This window comes from Motacilla alba, chromosome 4 (assembly GCF_015832195.1).
Source record: "Motacilla alba alba isolate MOTALB_02 chromosome 4, Motacilla_alba_V1.0_pri, whole genome shotgun sequence".
Taxonomy (NCBI): domain Eukaryota; kingdom Metazoa; phylum Chordata; class Aves; order Passeriformes; family Motacillidae; genus Motacilla; species Motacilla alba.
In genome coordinates this window covers 12124502-12140241 of record NC_052019.1, presented here as the reverse complement: position 1 = coordinate 12140241, position 15740 = coordinate 12124502, and the positions used below count along the sequence as shown (strand labels likewise).

Here is a 15740-nt window from a genome sequence, read left to right as displayed (position 1 = left end):
TACTTCTAGGCTAAAGCACATTTCACCTGTTAGCAATTTCACTGAAATAGAGTCCTAGCAGTAAGCTTCAAATATATTCTCTTAGCTCTCTTTCACTTGCAATGAATAATATCATGACAGCCTTATGGAGTCCCAGGTGACAACTAGGATCCCTGGGCAGCAGGGCCTGGAGAACATAAGAAATGCAAAAAGTTGTACAAGACACACTCAAAACACAGCATATTTCAAGCACTTCGGGTTCTATGCTCAGAGTGCTCACATCTTCACTTCTTTCAAGCACTGCAGCAAGAGGCGCACCAGAAAAATGAAGTTTAGAATGGGAAAAAGCATAAAGTACTGTGATTTGCTGTAAAAGGGTTTATTAGTAACTTTGAGAAATGAAAAAGAGTTTTGGTCAAGGGTAGCAAGTAACTGAAACAAAAACTGGATCACCAGTCGACAGAACTGCCCTCAGGAGTAACATGATGCTAGAAAAGTTTTCTGTGACAAAAAGTCTTTTTTTTAAATCTAGAAAAACTTGTCTCATATTTTAAGGCCTCACACAAATCCACTATCAAGTCCTTGGTGTATATTAAAAATTTTATTTTAAAAGTGTATTATTGAAAGAAAGTTGACCTTTGTTAAGATATATCTACCCTGTTGTCTATTCTACTACTTGCTAAATTGTGCCAACAAAATTAATATTATTTGGTTAAAACATAATGGACGTGAGTTATGCAGAGAATTAGTTCTGCCATCAAATAGTGCAACTGAAGGATAAACCCAGCTCTGTGAAGCACAGGGACTCCATCTTTGAACCTGGAATGAGACACCTGTATTCAAAAAATTGACACTAAGCGTACAAGAAGCCAGACCTAAACAGCATCACAGTATTGCATAAATATATCCTACTGATCAATAAACACTAATTTGAAAACAAAAGTTGTTGGAGGGATTTAAAAGTGGCAGGGTTTTATAGCAAAAGGCTGACCTGCTCTTTTTCCAGTGTAAAAATATTCTGTCAAGGTTGATGAATTTTATTCCTATGTGAGTCATAATTAGCATCTTACTTCACTGACCAACATAATAAACACTAATTACCCCAGAAAGTCCCCAAACAAAGGATTAAAGCTCCATTTCCCAAAAATGCACCCAAAATCTTATCTGCTATCTTAAACAAAACACGTGAAAAATTTATTTTTATTTTCAAACAATCTGGGTGTTTCTTCTTGCTTGAAATAGATTTTATTGCATTAGGATGCTACATGCCCATACATCAGAATGACATGAAAAATCTTTTAAATTTTTCATTTAAAAGTCTGAGTTCAGCTGGCTAAACACCAGCCAATAGCACATGTAGGGTGTACAAGCTAACATGAAATAACTGCCGAGGACTTGTACACCTTCAGCCAGGATGTTATAAGGCCTTTGACTGGGATAAACAGTGACATTTAGGCAACTGAACTGATCTCAGAATCCTTATATGTTCCAGAATTTTTTTCTATTTTCTTCTAAAGCCATATCTATCAAGCCTGTTCAAAATGAATCTGCAAATATTTGTAGATTGGTACAAATGTGCTTTTCCACCTAGTAGAAATTGAGTATTTCTTCCTTGCAACTCACCAGTTAAGGAGGGCAAAAATAATTACAGGGTTAGCTGAAAAGTCTTTATAAAAGCTGCTTCCAGAAGATTATTCAGTAATTAAAAATCTTTCTGTATAACACTTTATTTTGGTGGAAAACATAAACCTGAATCAAGACACAGAACCACCTTAAAATTAAAAAAAAGTTTCATTTACAGCAAAACCAGAATTTCTGTGATATAAACACATTCCAGTGAGATAGAAAGATTTCCTGGATTTTACAGACACATATTTGGGCCATATGCATCCATGAAAGACTTTGACTTTAATCCACACCATCTGTCCAGAGTGTCATTTTGCCTGCCCAAATCCAGCAATCAGGGCTACAAGGCCTGAAATCAGGGCAAAAAGGCCAAGTACTGAAAAACACTGCATATTCCTCCAAATTCTTCCTTCATTTAGGACACCTGAAAATGACTTCGGCTAAAGAGAGCAGAACAAGAGCCCTCCTAAACAAAAAAGTGAGGTGTTTGCATTGCCCATGCAGAGCCCAGAACCCGGACTATTCTGCAGACAGATGGTCCACCTTGCATAACATCTGCTCTCTTTTAAGTTTTCGGTGCCTGGAGAGGCTCTACACTTTAAATCTATCCCCAACACCAATAATGGGTGTTTCTGCAGCCAGAACCCTCCTCCCAAGGACCATGCTTTTCTCCATGCCATTTACATACATACCATTAATTTGCAGTGCTGCTTTCCCTGCATTTTGTCCCCAACTTCTTGCTTAAGGTGGTCTAATTCTGAGAGAACCTGCATCAAATGAGTTTTGGTTTCTTCATACCTTGTTTCAGCAAAACCAAGCTCTCTGTACCACTTCTGAGCCTAACAGGAAGAACAAAAATGACTAAATTACTGAGTATAATTAGTCCAGCAGTGGTATCATTTTTCAATACCAGCTTACAACCATGGATTTGAGACTGCTGTCGACATCATAGCTTTTGAATTGTTATAAATTGGTTAAAATAAATGAAGCTATACAATACACTACAATCTTATCATAAGGTATTAATGCAACTCTAGAAGTGTGCCCTATAGAATATCTCACTAGAGCTATGCCAAAAATATTATTTAAATTTATTTCTAAACATGAAGCTACCGTGAATATTCTGAATAAAGTTTAAAAAAGCTGTGGTGCATGCACACATGATTTCAGAGATTACATCTTTGAAAGCCCTCAGAGCAAAGTAAAAGCAAGTTTATTAGCTGGGCAGGGGGAAAAAGTTTTCTTGAGGAACATATCCTGGTTTCAACTGGGACAGAGTTAATTTTCTCCTTAGTAGCTGGCACAATGCAGTGTTTCATTCAGTATAAGAATCAAAACAAAAATATCAAAATTTAAGAATGCAAAGAAGGTGAAAAAAAGCCCTCCATATACTCACCTTATAATTTTTTCCTAGGCTGCCTTCATTCCACTTACACACATTAACTGTAGTTTTGAAAACAAAAGCAAACCTAAACCAAGAACCACAAAGAAGCCCCTCAATAGCTCAGCTGGTTGCCTGACAGCAAGTCCTTTCCTTTGTATAATTTATCATTTTTTCTCCCGTCTGGAAGCAAAGGTTTCACATTATTTTAAGTAAACTGAGGAAAGTATTTTAACACACAACTTCCTTATAGCACACAAAATGATTAGAAAGACCCAAGTTAATCAGATTTTACAGAGGAAATAAAAATAAAACTGTTTCTTTATGTTCAAAATACAAGGCCAGCAGTCCTTGTCCAACCATCCAACAGTCATCTAAATCCATCCCTTCACTCCAGTTGCCTCACTTGAAAGCTGGGAAGTCTTATAAAGCAGCTGTCAAAGGACAATAATTTCATACAACCACCATGAAAACCCTATTGTTATTTTTCTTTTACATACTCAACACACCTGCTGCTGCCAGTGGTTTGTCCACAGGGCATCTGAGTGATGCCTGTTACAACCCCAGAAATACATTCCTGCCACAAAAACAACACATTCTGCTTAGATGTGCGTGGAGTGGAGATTGACTAATAAAGAATAGGAATGTGAATATCTAGTGCATTTGGAAGGGTGTAACACTGAAAGCTTCCTTGGATGGTGTCAAAAGTGAAGATTTACTTGACACAGACACAGAACTACCCCTCCACACTTGGAAGTCTCCAAGAAGGTGTTGCTGGACTTGGCGTTTGCTGTGGAGAGAAGGGGCAGCACACCTGGCAATGCCTTTGGATGCAGCAAACCCCTGACAGTGCCAGGCTGCACATGATCTGGCTTCTCACTCAAAAACTGCTTTCAACTCAGATTTGCAGTAACCCTCAGTGCTTCTACTACCTTCCCCTTCTTCTCATTGCCAGTGATGTGGAGGGAAGCAGCTGCCCAGAGATGGCCAGAGCAGGCAGGTTGTTGTGTGTGCCTTTATCAGGGCACTCAGCCTCTGGCACAGCATGCTGCAGGAATGCAGCTTCACTTGATGCTCTGGCCAACCAAGAGTGACTGTGCCATTCATCACTCAAAGATCAGAGGAACGCTTTGGTTCTGCAGATCAGAGACTTCCCTGTTTTGTGAAATTGTTAGAGCCTGGCAGAAAGAAGACAGCCACATAACAAAACACAAGAAAAAACAAATTGGGTCCTCAGAAGTACATCAGAGTAGAAGGTTACCTCTTTTTTTGATTTTTCTAATTCCTTTTGCTGTATTTTTAGTTTCTCTTCCACCTTTCTGACTTGCTCTTTCATCATACTGTAGCTTTCAAACATGCTGCCCTGGACAGACAAAAAGACATGATGACTCCTCTCACCTGTACCAAATGGCACACAGTCATTTATAGAACAATAGATGGTTTCCTCCTAAACTACTACCAAAAAATCACATGAAATCAAGGTATTACATATAAGTATTTCCCTGTTGACTATTCTCAAGTGAAGCAGTAATTCTGCAATTATAAGTACATAGTAATCTCCACAGAAATTCACTGTGGTGTAAGATACATGGCTACAGAGGAAAAACATGGATAAGAAATCTACCAGGAGTAAAGATCCTGTCTTTAGAGGTATGCTTCATATACATCAAAACAATGAAAAAAATTAGACCAAATCAAAATAAAAATTAGTAAATGATCATGGGCACACTTTTCACCAAAACATTATATTTTCACCATTATAAAAAGTTTCCTTCTGTTAGGAGAACTTGTAGTATAATAAAAGCTTCTTCTAAAAGCTTTTACACTTGCAATAACATAAGTAAGTTTTTTAAAGCCTGAACAGTGCAGTCTTTTAAGTATTATTTTTAACTTTGTAGCTTGCAGTATCACTTTAACATCTTCTAATACAACACTCAAAAAAAAAAACCCTCTCTGGCATTTTGCCTTCTATTTTGAAGTTAACTTTAGCACCTCAGCTCATGTTAAGAGGTTGAAGTTTCCTCCATCACTCAGCTTTGCCCTCCAAGTGACATTTGTATCTCCCTTTCTTTAGAAGATCCTGCTCGATAACATTCCTTAGTGTTATTATTTACCTTTTTCCCAGGGGAATAATCTGAAGGATCTGTAGCCAGAACTCCCTGTTCTTCAATTTGTGTTACACTACATATTGTCTCAACTTTCTTTGGCTTAAGACCAGGTTGTTGACTTTCTTCTTTTAGTTTTACTATATTCTTGTTTGTTCTTAAACTTTTCTCTTTTCTCAGCTCTTCATAGGTGAAACCCAAAGAAGATATTAATTCTTTTAAGTTTTTATTTTCTACAATAAAGTTTGCATTTGCTTTCTGAAGTTCATCAAGCCGTTCTGAAGTTTCTTGCTTGATTCTGTCTATCTCTCTTTGCAGTACACATTTTTCCTCCTGTAAGTCAGAAATTGTTTGATAATAGCTAGTTTTGCAGTCCTGGAGCTCTGAAACTAAGGTCCTGTATTTGTCTTGCTCACACTTTATCTCTGCCAAATGTTCCAACAAAGTTTCTTTTTCGCCTTCTGAAAGAGCTATTCTCTGTAAATTTCTCTTTCTCTCTTGTATTAATTCATTATATTTTGTGACATAGTTCTCCTTGTCTTGTAATAATTTAGCCATTTCTTTGAAGCATCTGCTTCTTTCTTCTTTCAGGTCAGAAAGCAGCTGGAAGCACCTCATTTTCCTTCCATTCAGGGATAGAACTCTCCTGTGAAGTTTATTTGATGCAATTGTCCATGAGTCTTTTTCAGAATTCCTGTTTTTCTCTTCAACGTATGAGAAATTCTTAGAAAAAGTTGCAACAAAAAATGTTCCTGGGTTCATGGTGCTTTCTTCTGTTAAATTATTATAACATCCACCAGCAACTTCTTTCTCATTAAGTAAGTTTTGGAATGAAACAATGTTAGCTTCATCTGCTGCTAAAACATAATGAAAATATGCATCCATCTCCTCTTCCAGGGCACACATCATCTGGGCATATCTGTCATTCTCCTGTTGTAAGATACAGACTTTTTTGGAGTAATTCTCATTCTCTTGCATCAGCAGAAATATCCTCTGAGAACACGCAGCCACTGCTTTTTCCAGTACAGATATTCTCACATTACATTCATTTCCAGCTTCCCAGGTTGACAGAGGACAGAAACACTTATAAAAACTGTTTCCTGGCTGGAATAGTTTACTTAAGCACACAGGCCTCTCTGGCAGAGGAAACAACAAGTTTAGTGGATATCTCTCTGCATCCAATGAAAAAAAACTCTGTGAGTATTCATGCTGCACATTTTTAGCAGCTATTTTTTGACACGAGAAATTCTTATTTGGTTTACATAGTTTCAAGGTCTGGTCTTTCCTTTTTTTCAGGCCAATATTGCTGGAGGGGCTTGTTTGGTGACTTGGTTTCTGAGCCTGCCTTCCTTTCTCTTCCATTTCAGTTATGTCTTCTCCATTACATCCACTATTCACATCAGGGATGCAGTTTTCTGAAATATTTTCTTCTTTCTCCATTCGTTCAGGACTCCCTTCAAAACACTTTTTAAAGTCTTTAAAATCAACAGATAAACTCTGGGCACCCTGCATGCTATGGAGACTCTCTCTGGCTTCCACTCCTTGTTTCCCAGGACTGAATAATTCATTTTTGTAGGAAACTTTAGAACTTTCCTCAAGATTACAGGTCACCTGTTGTTGTTGGGCTTTGTCATTCTGTATTTCTTCTCTTTCAGCTCTCCCTGTAAATATTTTTTGGTGATAGTTTTCATCATCAACATCTTTATCCAGACATTTGTTTTCACTTACACTTCTTGGCAGAATTTGCTTGTTTCCCCAATGTTTCTCCATGTTGCATTCTTCTAGAGATGTTGTAAAAATTTCAGCAACAGTGGAAGGCAACATTCCATGAAGAAGTTCAGTAGCTCTGTCATAAAATCCTCCTTTTGCAGCAATGCAAAGGCCATCAGACCAAAGATTAGTATTTGTCTCACAGAAACTCAAATTCCTTACTTTCTTCTCAGTGGTGAAAGCTGTTATGTGACACCTTCCAGGCTCAAACAAGGTCAGTTGGAGCTTCTTCCTCATTAAGGTTTCAACCACAGAAGCAGGGAATGTCTTCACTGGTGGAGTTATAGCATGTTCCTTCAAGAGAAAAAAGGTTTCTTCATCTTCAGTTTCCTTACTTGTCTCATCATTGGGTAACTCCTCAGAACAAGGGGGAAGCAGTCCGGCTGCATGATGACTTGGGGTACACCTGAGCAAAGTGAAACTGTCCTCTGGAGTATTTGACCTCTGTGGTCCAAGGGTGACCTGATGATAGCAAATGAGAAATGTTTCAAAGTCAAAAATATATGCTAAGTAACATATTAATCATAATTTGTTTTTTCCTTCACCCACAAAATACTTGATTACAGATTGATGAGTAAAAAATATTTCCATACAAAGGGTTTTCAAATAATTTAAAGACTTGCAACGAGAGTAATATTACAAATTAGGTCTCAGTAAGTCAACCATTGTCTTAGTGCACACCTGTATTCACCTTGTAAAGCATCTGTAGTAGCTACAATTTAAAGGTACTTTTATATTCACCTTTAAATACACCAACTCTTCATTTTCTCTTCAATTCCACATGCTCCCTGTGCATAGAGATAGCAAGAACAGCAGTAACCTTTCTTCTCACCTGCTCAGTCTCAGCTAAACCAGCAACTTTCACAAAGGCACTGTAACTGCATTCCAGAACTGGTAAAAGGTCTTCTGGTAGCTCCTCCATCTGCTTTAGTCCCTCACAACTACAGGCTGGTGTTTCTGTTATGGTAAAGCACTGGTAAATGTAATGTCACTCCCAGACAGTTATACAAAAAGCAAACCCAAAACCACCCAAGCAGATGTTCTGAATAGAAAAATATTTTAGTGAGTATGCTCAAAATTACCTTCTCTACCAGCAGCATACATCACCACTGATACAGATACAAGCATGATGTTAGACATGAAAATGAGCTTCATAAAAACCCCATAAATACTGAGATCTAAACCAAGGCATATTTGGGGTTCATGGTTACCAGTTCCCAAAGTATTTAGAAACTGAAAATAGATTTCATTACAGTGGGCAGGTGAAAATTTAGGGATTAAACTTACAGGTTAAAATCACTCAGTGCAGGTCTGCATTTACATACACTAAAATTTGCTATAAAATTCCCATTAATTTATGTTGGAAGAATTTACCTGATATAATCTGCTAAGAGCTTTCCTGTTGTTTGGTCTGAAGAGCAAATCTGTCTGCTGCATGGCATTCCCAAACACTATACTTCATCCAGGACTTTCAAAGTACCCCCTCACCTCTGTAGTTTCTTGAAAGTTCTAGGATTTCTTGTGAAGCTCATATCTGAATAGTGGCAAACAGTAATCATTTCACCTTCCTCGGATACAGTTTACAGATTAGGAGGATTTTCAAAGGGTTTACACCTTTTAAGTCATACACACCCCAAGAATGAAATCATCTTCACTTTAATGGCGCAGAAATGAAAGCACAAAGTCAGATTTCTTTGCATACCAGACTCTTTATCATGTAGCAGCACAACTGGAGTTTGAGTAGCTCTGCTTCTGAGTGAATCCAAGACTGCCCTCCACTTCAGATTCTGAACTTCATCCTGAATTAGATCTCCATTCTTAATGGGAAAAGGGGGTGGAGAAGGAAAAAATTCCACAGGTTATACACATATACATAGTGTTTGTGATATGAAAAACAGGCAGATAAATTACCTTTGCTATTTTACATTCAAAAGACCCATTATTTCATTAGAACTGCTATTGTTTCATACAATTTTCTTATTTCAACATTTTCCAGTAAATGCTGTAATTGTAAAATTTCCTTTAGTTTTCCCTTCTTACTTTACTAAGCATTCAGGAAGAAAATCTGAGTCACAAGCAGGTAATATGTCAGATCACAAGTGAAACAGTGACTTAATTACATGGTCATCAACAAAGATAAAAGAAAGTCCAATCAAGTAGGGAATAAGACTAATAGCTCAGTGCCCAGCTACAAAGACAGTTGTTCCTAGTTTGGAAGACCTCAAAGTGGAATAACCATTCCCAACAAAATTTTGTTTTCCCACTGATAATTTAATTGCATACTTCATATTCTGTTCTTGACATTTATCTTGAGTCCCTGATGGAATTTGAAAATTTTGACACTTCCTGATGCAAAGCAGTTACCCCTATTGCTTGGTAACAGCAGATCACATTTTGCATGCACTGTGCTCATTTTCAGTGAACAGAAGAATCAGATGTGACTGTCTCAACAAAACACATCATTGAGACAGTAACCAAAACAGCAACACCACAGAAACCAAGCCAACACAGGCATTTTTCTCTTCCTGAGTGCTCCTCATCAAATGCCAGCAGAAAATAAATCTGATCCCTTTGCATTGAGCTGCAATTTTAAAATTACATATGGATGGGAAATGCAATGACTTCCAAGTCATCAGTCCCTAGTGAGTCAGAAAAGGCTGCTGATTTTCCACAGGACCACCAGTGAGAATAATTTTTATTTCAACCCAAGTCAACCGCTTCATTGTTGTCCTCTATTAAAAGATCTTGATTGGGAGGCACAATTTAAGTGGAAACCACAACACTTCTAGGATTTCTTCCCTTACTTTCTCATTAGTATTGACTAATATAATGGTTTGGGTTGAAAGGTATCTTAAAGGTCATCTAGTTTCAACCCCCTGCCATGAGCAGGGACACCTTCCAGCAGACCAGGTTGCTCAGGCCTCATCCAGCCTGGTCTTGAACAATCCCAGGGGTCGGGAATCCAAAACCTCTCTGGGCAACCTGTTTGAAACTAATCCCAATTCCTTGAAACACAATCATTCCTTTCCTGCAACTTTTTGTTTGTTTTGTTGCAGATATCAACTCTTGATTTACAAGTGGGTACTGTCAACAGAAAGTTACACAAAATGATGAATAAGACACAAGGCTCAGGTGGCAGAACACCACATTGAGAAATCAAGACCTCAGCTGTCATGTGGAAGCTGCAGAAAGATTCATTGCTTGGTTTTTTCATACTTTTCCCTAACCTTCAACAGACCCCCTAACGCTCACATGTAGAAACTGATGAGTGAACACCCAGCCATGTGTAACAAGCTGCTTTTTTGGTTTATGTTCATTTCTTATTCATGCATAGACTGCAACCGGAATACTGCAGACAGGATGCTGATACTGAGTTTGGAAATTCAAGTTTTCTACAAGATTTACCTGGAGACTACACTTCACCATGAGATGCAGTTCACCTCTCGGTGCTCAGTCTAATTGGATCTTGTACTGCACACAGTTTCTCATTTTTATAGCTGTTGATTGAGTAGGATGAGATCAAATAGGATTTTTCTTGTAACTATTTTGGCTTAAATACTACAAGATCAAGGTGATGAGACTGAGAAATTCTATTTCAATACACACTGGTAAAACTCCAGATAAGGGGGAAAAACCCTCTTCAGTTTTACAGAAAAAACACCAGATGTCTCCCTCCTCCTTTTATCATAGATACTGCAATTTTTTTTCCCCTGCTATCTCAATTTTCTACTAGAAAAATGCAAGTGTACTTGCAGTACCAAAATAGGAGGAAGAGACAACCAGAAATGCAGAAGGCACAGGATTTGATGCTGCTGATACTATACACAGTATTTAAAGAACACTATCCACTCTGCAGCATGGTAAAGTAAACACAAATCATGGCCTGCTCATTTATACCAAAGACTGGGTAACTGAGACCCTAATTTCCTATGATACCAGAAATGCAAATTAATACTTCAAAAAGAAATGGTTAGAAAACTTCATGTAGAGAAAAAAAAAATAGGCTTTTATTAGAGTACAAAATAGAAAGAATCCTGTTTCTTGAAGACTTCTTGGATTGGTCTCAGGCAATTAGTCAGTTGTGTACCTTGCTTTCCCATCTTTAAATAACTCAGCATTTTCTTTCTCCTTTTCTCAATTTTATCAAACCAATAGTACTTCTTCTCTGGTTCTGAAAGCTCTCACTCCTCTTGACTTTAGCTGTGCAGTACTCTCATAGTGCATTTGTTTGTTGTACCTGTTTCCCTCAAGAAGTATCTTAAAATATTTTCAAACCTTACTCTTCATACCCAAGAAAAGGGAATGGTGAATACACCAGCTAAAGTGATTATAGCAATGGCTCATGATAAGGAGCTGGTTTTTCTGCCACCTCGGGGAAGCTCCACAGACATGTGGGGAGAGGTGCAGCTTCTGAGCTCTCCTCAGAGGTCACCCACGTGCTGCTGGTTACTGCAGGATGATCTCACCAATCTCTCACAGAGACAACCTCCTGGAACTTTGGGACTCTAGAATCACTGATGGGATGAAATCACCAGGCCTGCAAAAGTGCACTCCACTACCAGGTTAAAAAAAAAAAAGTCTCCATTTCCTCTAGCTTTATGGATACAAGATCCTCTCTAGCTTCTCCCAGTTCTAGAAGCACTCACAGTCTGACTGACCTCCAATATGAAAGGGTTTTGTTCAAGCCCATTACCTCTTGTTAACTGCAGTTAAAATCAGGTGAGTTCTTGGGATATCAGGTCACAATCTGAATGAGTGTGAGGCATAGCTGATCTCACTTTCAATAAAGTCTCAATAAAAATACCCTGCACCTCAGTGCATGAAGAATAAAACTTTGTTTGAGTCCACTCTGTGAAAATAATTGTTCCTCATCAGCAAAATGAATTGGCAGAAGCTGAATGCCAGATTACAGCATGAGCAGAGCTTTCCCATGCAGGGCTGGAGTGAAGTGCTCGAAGCAAACAAGTTCCATTCAGGGTATTCAGGGCATATCACAATGCTACAGAGCCACAAAGCATTGACCATCTCAGCTCATTTGTCATGAACGCTGCCTCCATCTTCCCTTGTTTACCATCATCCAGAAAATCTCAGAGACAACATTTATTGTCAAGAGTGCTTTTTGCTCCAACATTTGGGCATGAATAACATGCAAAAACTCATCCAACCATATGTGTCCTCCTCCACTGAGGGGTGTCCACAAGGCAGGTCTCAGAAGTTCTGGGCTCTGCTTTTAGTGCCAATTTCATTTAGATTGAGACCTTTTGCTGTGAGCACATCACTTCAAAGGTTAAGGAAAAAATGTTGGATGGGTGTCCTCAATGTGCACCTAACAAAAGCTCTGATGAAGCAATGAAGCTCCAACTACTGATTTTACTGGGTGTGAAAGAGACACTGGGAAGTACTAATGAATAAACAATAATAATTTAAAAAATCAGGCAGGATAAAGCCTCATACTTGTATTTTGACTGTACCTCTAATGACAGGTGTAATCCAGGGTGATACAAATATAAAAGCTCATTACATTTTGCATTATTTTTACTTACCAGTTGACTTACCAGGTTAACACTGTTGTCCCCATCCACCAATCTTGTGAGTTCTGAGTATTTTTCTTTCTTCTTTTTGAATTTCATAGTGCCTTGATCTTTTAAAGTTCTGTTTTCATCTAAAAGCGCTTCCACTTTTTCCTGTAGTTTGATTTCAGATAATTTTAAACTATAGACATGATGGTGAGATTCTTCCAATTTTGTTCTGAGAAAGTCTTCAGTGTTCTGAGAGCACTGCAGTTCAGTCAGCAGGTCTGCCTGTTCTCTTCTAGTGTTCTCTTCTTTTTCCCTCAAAAACTTCAGGTTTTGCTGAAATGCCTTGAGGTGGCTTTTCACATCATGCTCCACATTTTCAATACAAGTCTTCCATTCCATTTCTTCCCTGCCAGGGTGTTTACAGCCCTGAGTCCCACTGCACACTGACTGCAGCTTCTGCTGGAGGTGCTGTTCCATTCCCTCTTCTAACTCGGATGTCAAAACAGCAATATGGGCATTAAGATCTAGGACTTGCTTTTCCAGCCTAGATACCTCACCCTGAAGGTAACAGTCCCTTTTCCTCAGTACTGCTACCTGTTGTCTCTGCCTTTGTTTGTAGTGCTCAAAATATTCTGACTGGCTTTTTATTTCATCCTCTTTCGTCTTCAGCTGCTCCTGAAGCCAATGCAATTTTTCCTTGTGCTTCTTCTCTGACTTCTTTTGGTTTTCAACCTATCATTTCAGTGAGACGTACAGTTAACAACTTAATATCAAAGCTCCTGTTCCCTTATAATTTTTCTTAATTTAGTGATAATTCTGCCTTGTTTTCTGAAAACTTAGGAATGACACAAGTAGAATTTTTTAAAGCCAGTAAAATACTGCATTTAGAGCAAAAATAACCTGCTTTATAATTTCAGCCATCACCGAAACATCTCAGTAGGAACCAAATAAAACAAACTCATCCACATCTGCTACTACATGACATACAGGAACCTTTTAAACACATTTTTGAACGTTCTAAAGTACATATTAAACCAATATAAACCTCGGAACTGTAATTCATATATCCAGCTCTGATTTACGCAGTAACAGATCCTTAACACTGACAGTGCTGTATCACTGGGGTGTTACAGGCAGAGGAGCTGTGGTTCTATTACAGAAAACAGGACACACACTTTCCAGAGCCCAGGATTTTTCCCATTGCTTTTCACTATATCTGTCATCTGTCAGCTCCCCTTATGAGACTCCTGAAAAAGGAGAAAGGAACAGATGCCTTTCTTACACTTTGAGAAAGACTTTGGTATTTTCCTTTGCACTACAGTGTGTTTGAAGACAGAGACTTGGAGGTGAAAGATGCCAGTGAAAGGCAGAAGAGGCTTTCATGAGTCCTGTACTGCCCTTGCTTTGAGCAGAGTAAGAGCCACCAGTATCACAGGGACATTGCAGCAACTTTGAAGCAAGACTGAAGGCACAGAGACATGAAGGAATGACTTTGGTTTTTTCAAGGATTTCTTTAGATCAGTCATTTTGATCGTCAGTACTTTCCTGTCTGAGGCATTCACTGGCAAGGACTGGCCAGAAGGAACATTAGGCTGAAAAGTCAGGTAGTAGATGTGGGCTAATATTTTGTTTTGTTAACTCTTGATGGGAATGTATGTCTAAGCTTCCCAAGTCTTGAAAAATACATTTCACTTTTAATTACAAAAGCAGAGACTATTCCTCATTCTTGTGACTCTTGCCACATGATACTAGTGTCCTGTTACAGTATTCAACTTTGACCTAAAATGCTGATAAAATGAAAGGATATCTTATAATAAACAGAATTAAAAGACATTGTTTCACTGAAGCCTCTTCCTGAAAACCTTTCATTCCTTCTCAATTTTCATGATTCCATTGAATGAGCAAACCAGATAAAAACGCCTATTGTATTGGGCTAGAAAGACAAAGCCTGACCAGAGAAGGAGCACACTGAGCAAGTCCTAGGGAGAAAGTAAGAAGGGGGAGCATAAATTTGATCAAGGGCCTGAATGAGAGAAGTAACAGCAGTGTATTAAAAGCAACAGAGAAATAGAAAGCTGGGAGGCAAAAAAAAAATTAAAAATTCTGATTTCTTTGGTTGTAGCAAAAGAGAAAGGCTGAGACCATTTATTGCTTTACAACAGAGGTCACAGGAGATGAGCATGACTTATGAATTACTACCACAAAAAGGAAATAAGCCAGGTCATTTGCAACAATATCCCCTCACCAAGTGGATCAGGTCCTCCTGAATGCTTTGCAGTTTCCCTTTAATGCGCAGATGGGCATTTTCAACCTGGTCCAGCCTCACATAAAGTTGATCAATCACCACAAGAAGGGTTTTGTGTGACAGCTCCAGCTCTTTCATCCTGTGACAGCGAGAATGAACATTTTTGCTAAGTAAATGCCACAGCACAGTTCCAGATGGATAAGCAGTCAAAAGCAATGCATCAATTTATCTTTATTTTTGTATTTGTCTCCCAAAAATAAAATACTAACAAATTTTTGATCACTAATACTACACTTAACTCTTAACAGGTCTACTGTGGTTTGCACATTATGCTGGAGAGTGTCAAAATGGTTAAAGATAACACCCTTCTGCTGACTTAATAAGAATACCATAAGCAAACACGTGTACAAGATTTTTGTTCAATGGAGTTTGGTGTGCTATATGAAGTAACAACTCACCACAAAGACAACCACAACACTTCAGTCTCTGCATGGACCTGATCATAGGATTATGGCAAGTTCAGTCAGTGAAATTCAATTTTTATGACAGTAAATGCTTCCCATCAAAATTTTAATGGGCAACCTACAAGTACGTCTGTTTTAGGGGCTGAAGTGAAAACATCTTACTTGTAACATGCCTTCAGTGGGTACTAAAACCTACAGAGCATAATTGTACTGACTTTTTCCACAAAGATGGATTTTGACAAAATACAGGTTTGCTTTGCTTGTTACTATTCAAATGGTAGTATAAAAGTACAAAGTATGATACGAAAATCTTTTAAAAAAAGATTAATTATTATTGTGAAGAAAGCCCATTATTATTTCTGAAAAAATTCCTTGATGAATTCAAAGCAATTAAAAATTATACAAATAAGTGTTTTAATGCCATTTATATTTCCTATTCTTTTTAACTTTTACATTCTTTAGAACAGTGCTGACTATCAAAACCTTATTATTCTAGTCAAATGTATAATTAATGTTTAATGGCACTTTCATCTACTGTAATGGTTGCCATTGACACACTACATTAGATGAAGCTTTCTGGAAAAAGGAATTTTTTTTTACAACATGAAATTCCAAATCAACTCTTCTTTTAAAAGGAAAGGAACATACTTG

At 38.0% G+C, this 15740-nt stretch overlaps 1 protein-coding gene across 6 annotated transcripts in view; it reads right to left on the bottom strand.

Annotated features, from left to right (window-relative positions):
* The window catches only part of C4H4orf50 (chromosome 4 C4orf50 homolog), a 71298-nt gene extending 63689 nt beyond the window's left edge, over positions 1-7609 (bottom strand). For 4 of the 6 annotated variants that reach the window (XM_038135865.1, XM_038135864.1, XM_038135867.1 and 1 more), the window contains exons 1-3: positions 5101-7608; positions 4248-4349; positions 2298-2444 (exon numbers count right to left, since the gene is read on the bottom strand). In XM_038135865.1, coding sequence (XP_037991793.1) covers positions 2298-2444; positions 4248-4349; positions 5101-7098 — 2247 coding nt within the window. In that variant the 5' untranslated portion in view covers positions 7099-7608. Of the gene's footprint in view, positions 1-2297; positions 2445-4247; positions 4350-5100 lie in introns of all 6 variants that reach the window. The other 2 variants (XM_038135869.1, XM_038135868.1) reach the window with 1 other exon arrangement.
* Positions 7610-15740: the final 8131 nt, after the last annotated feature.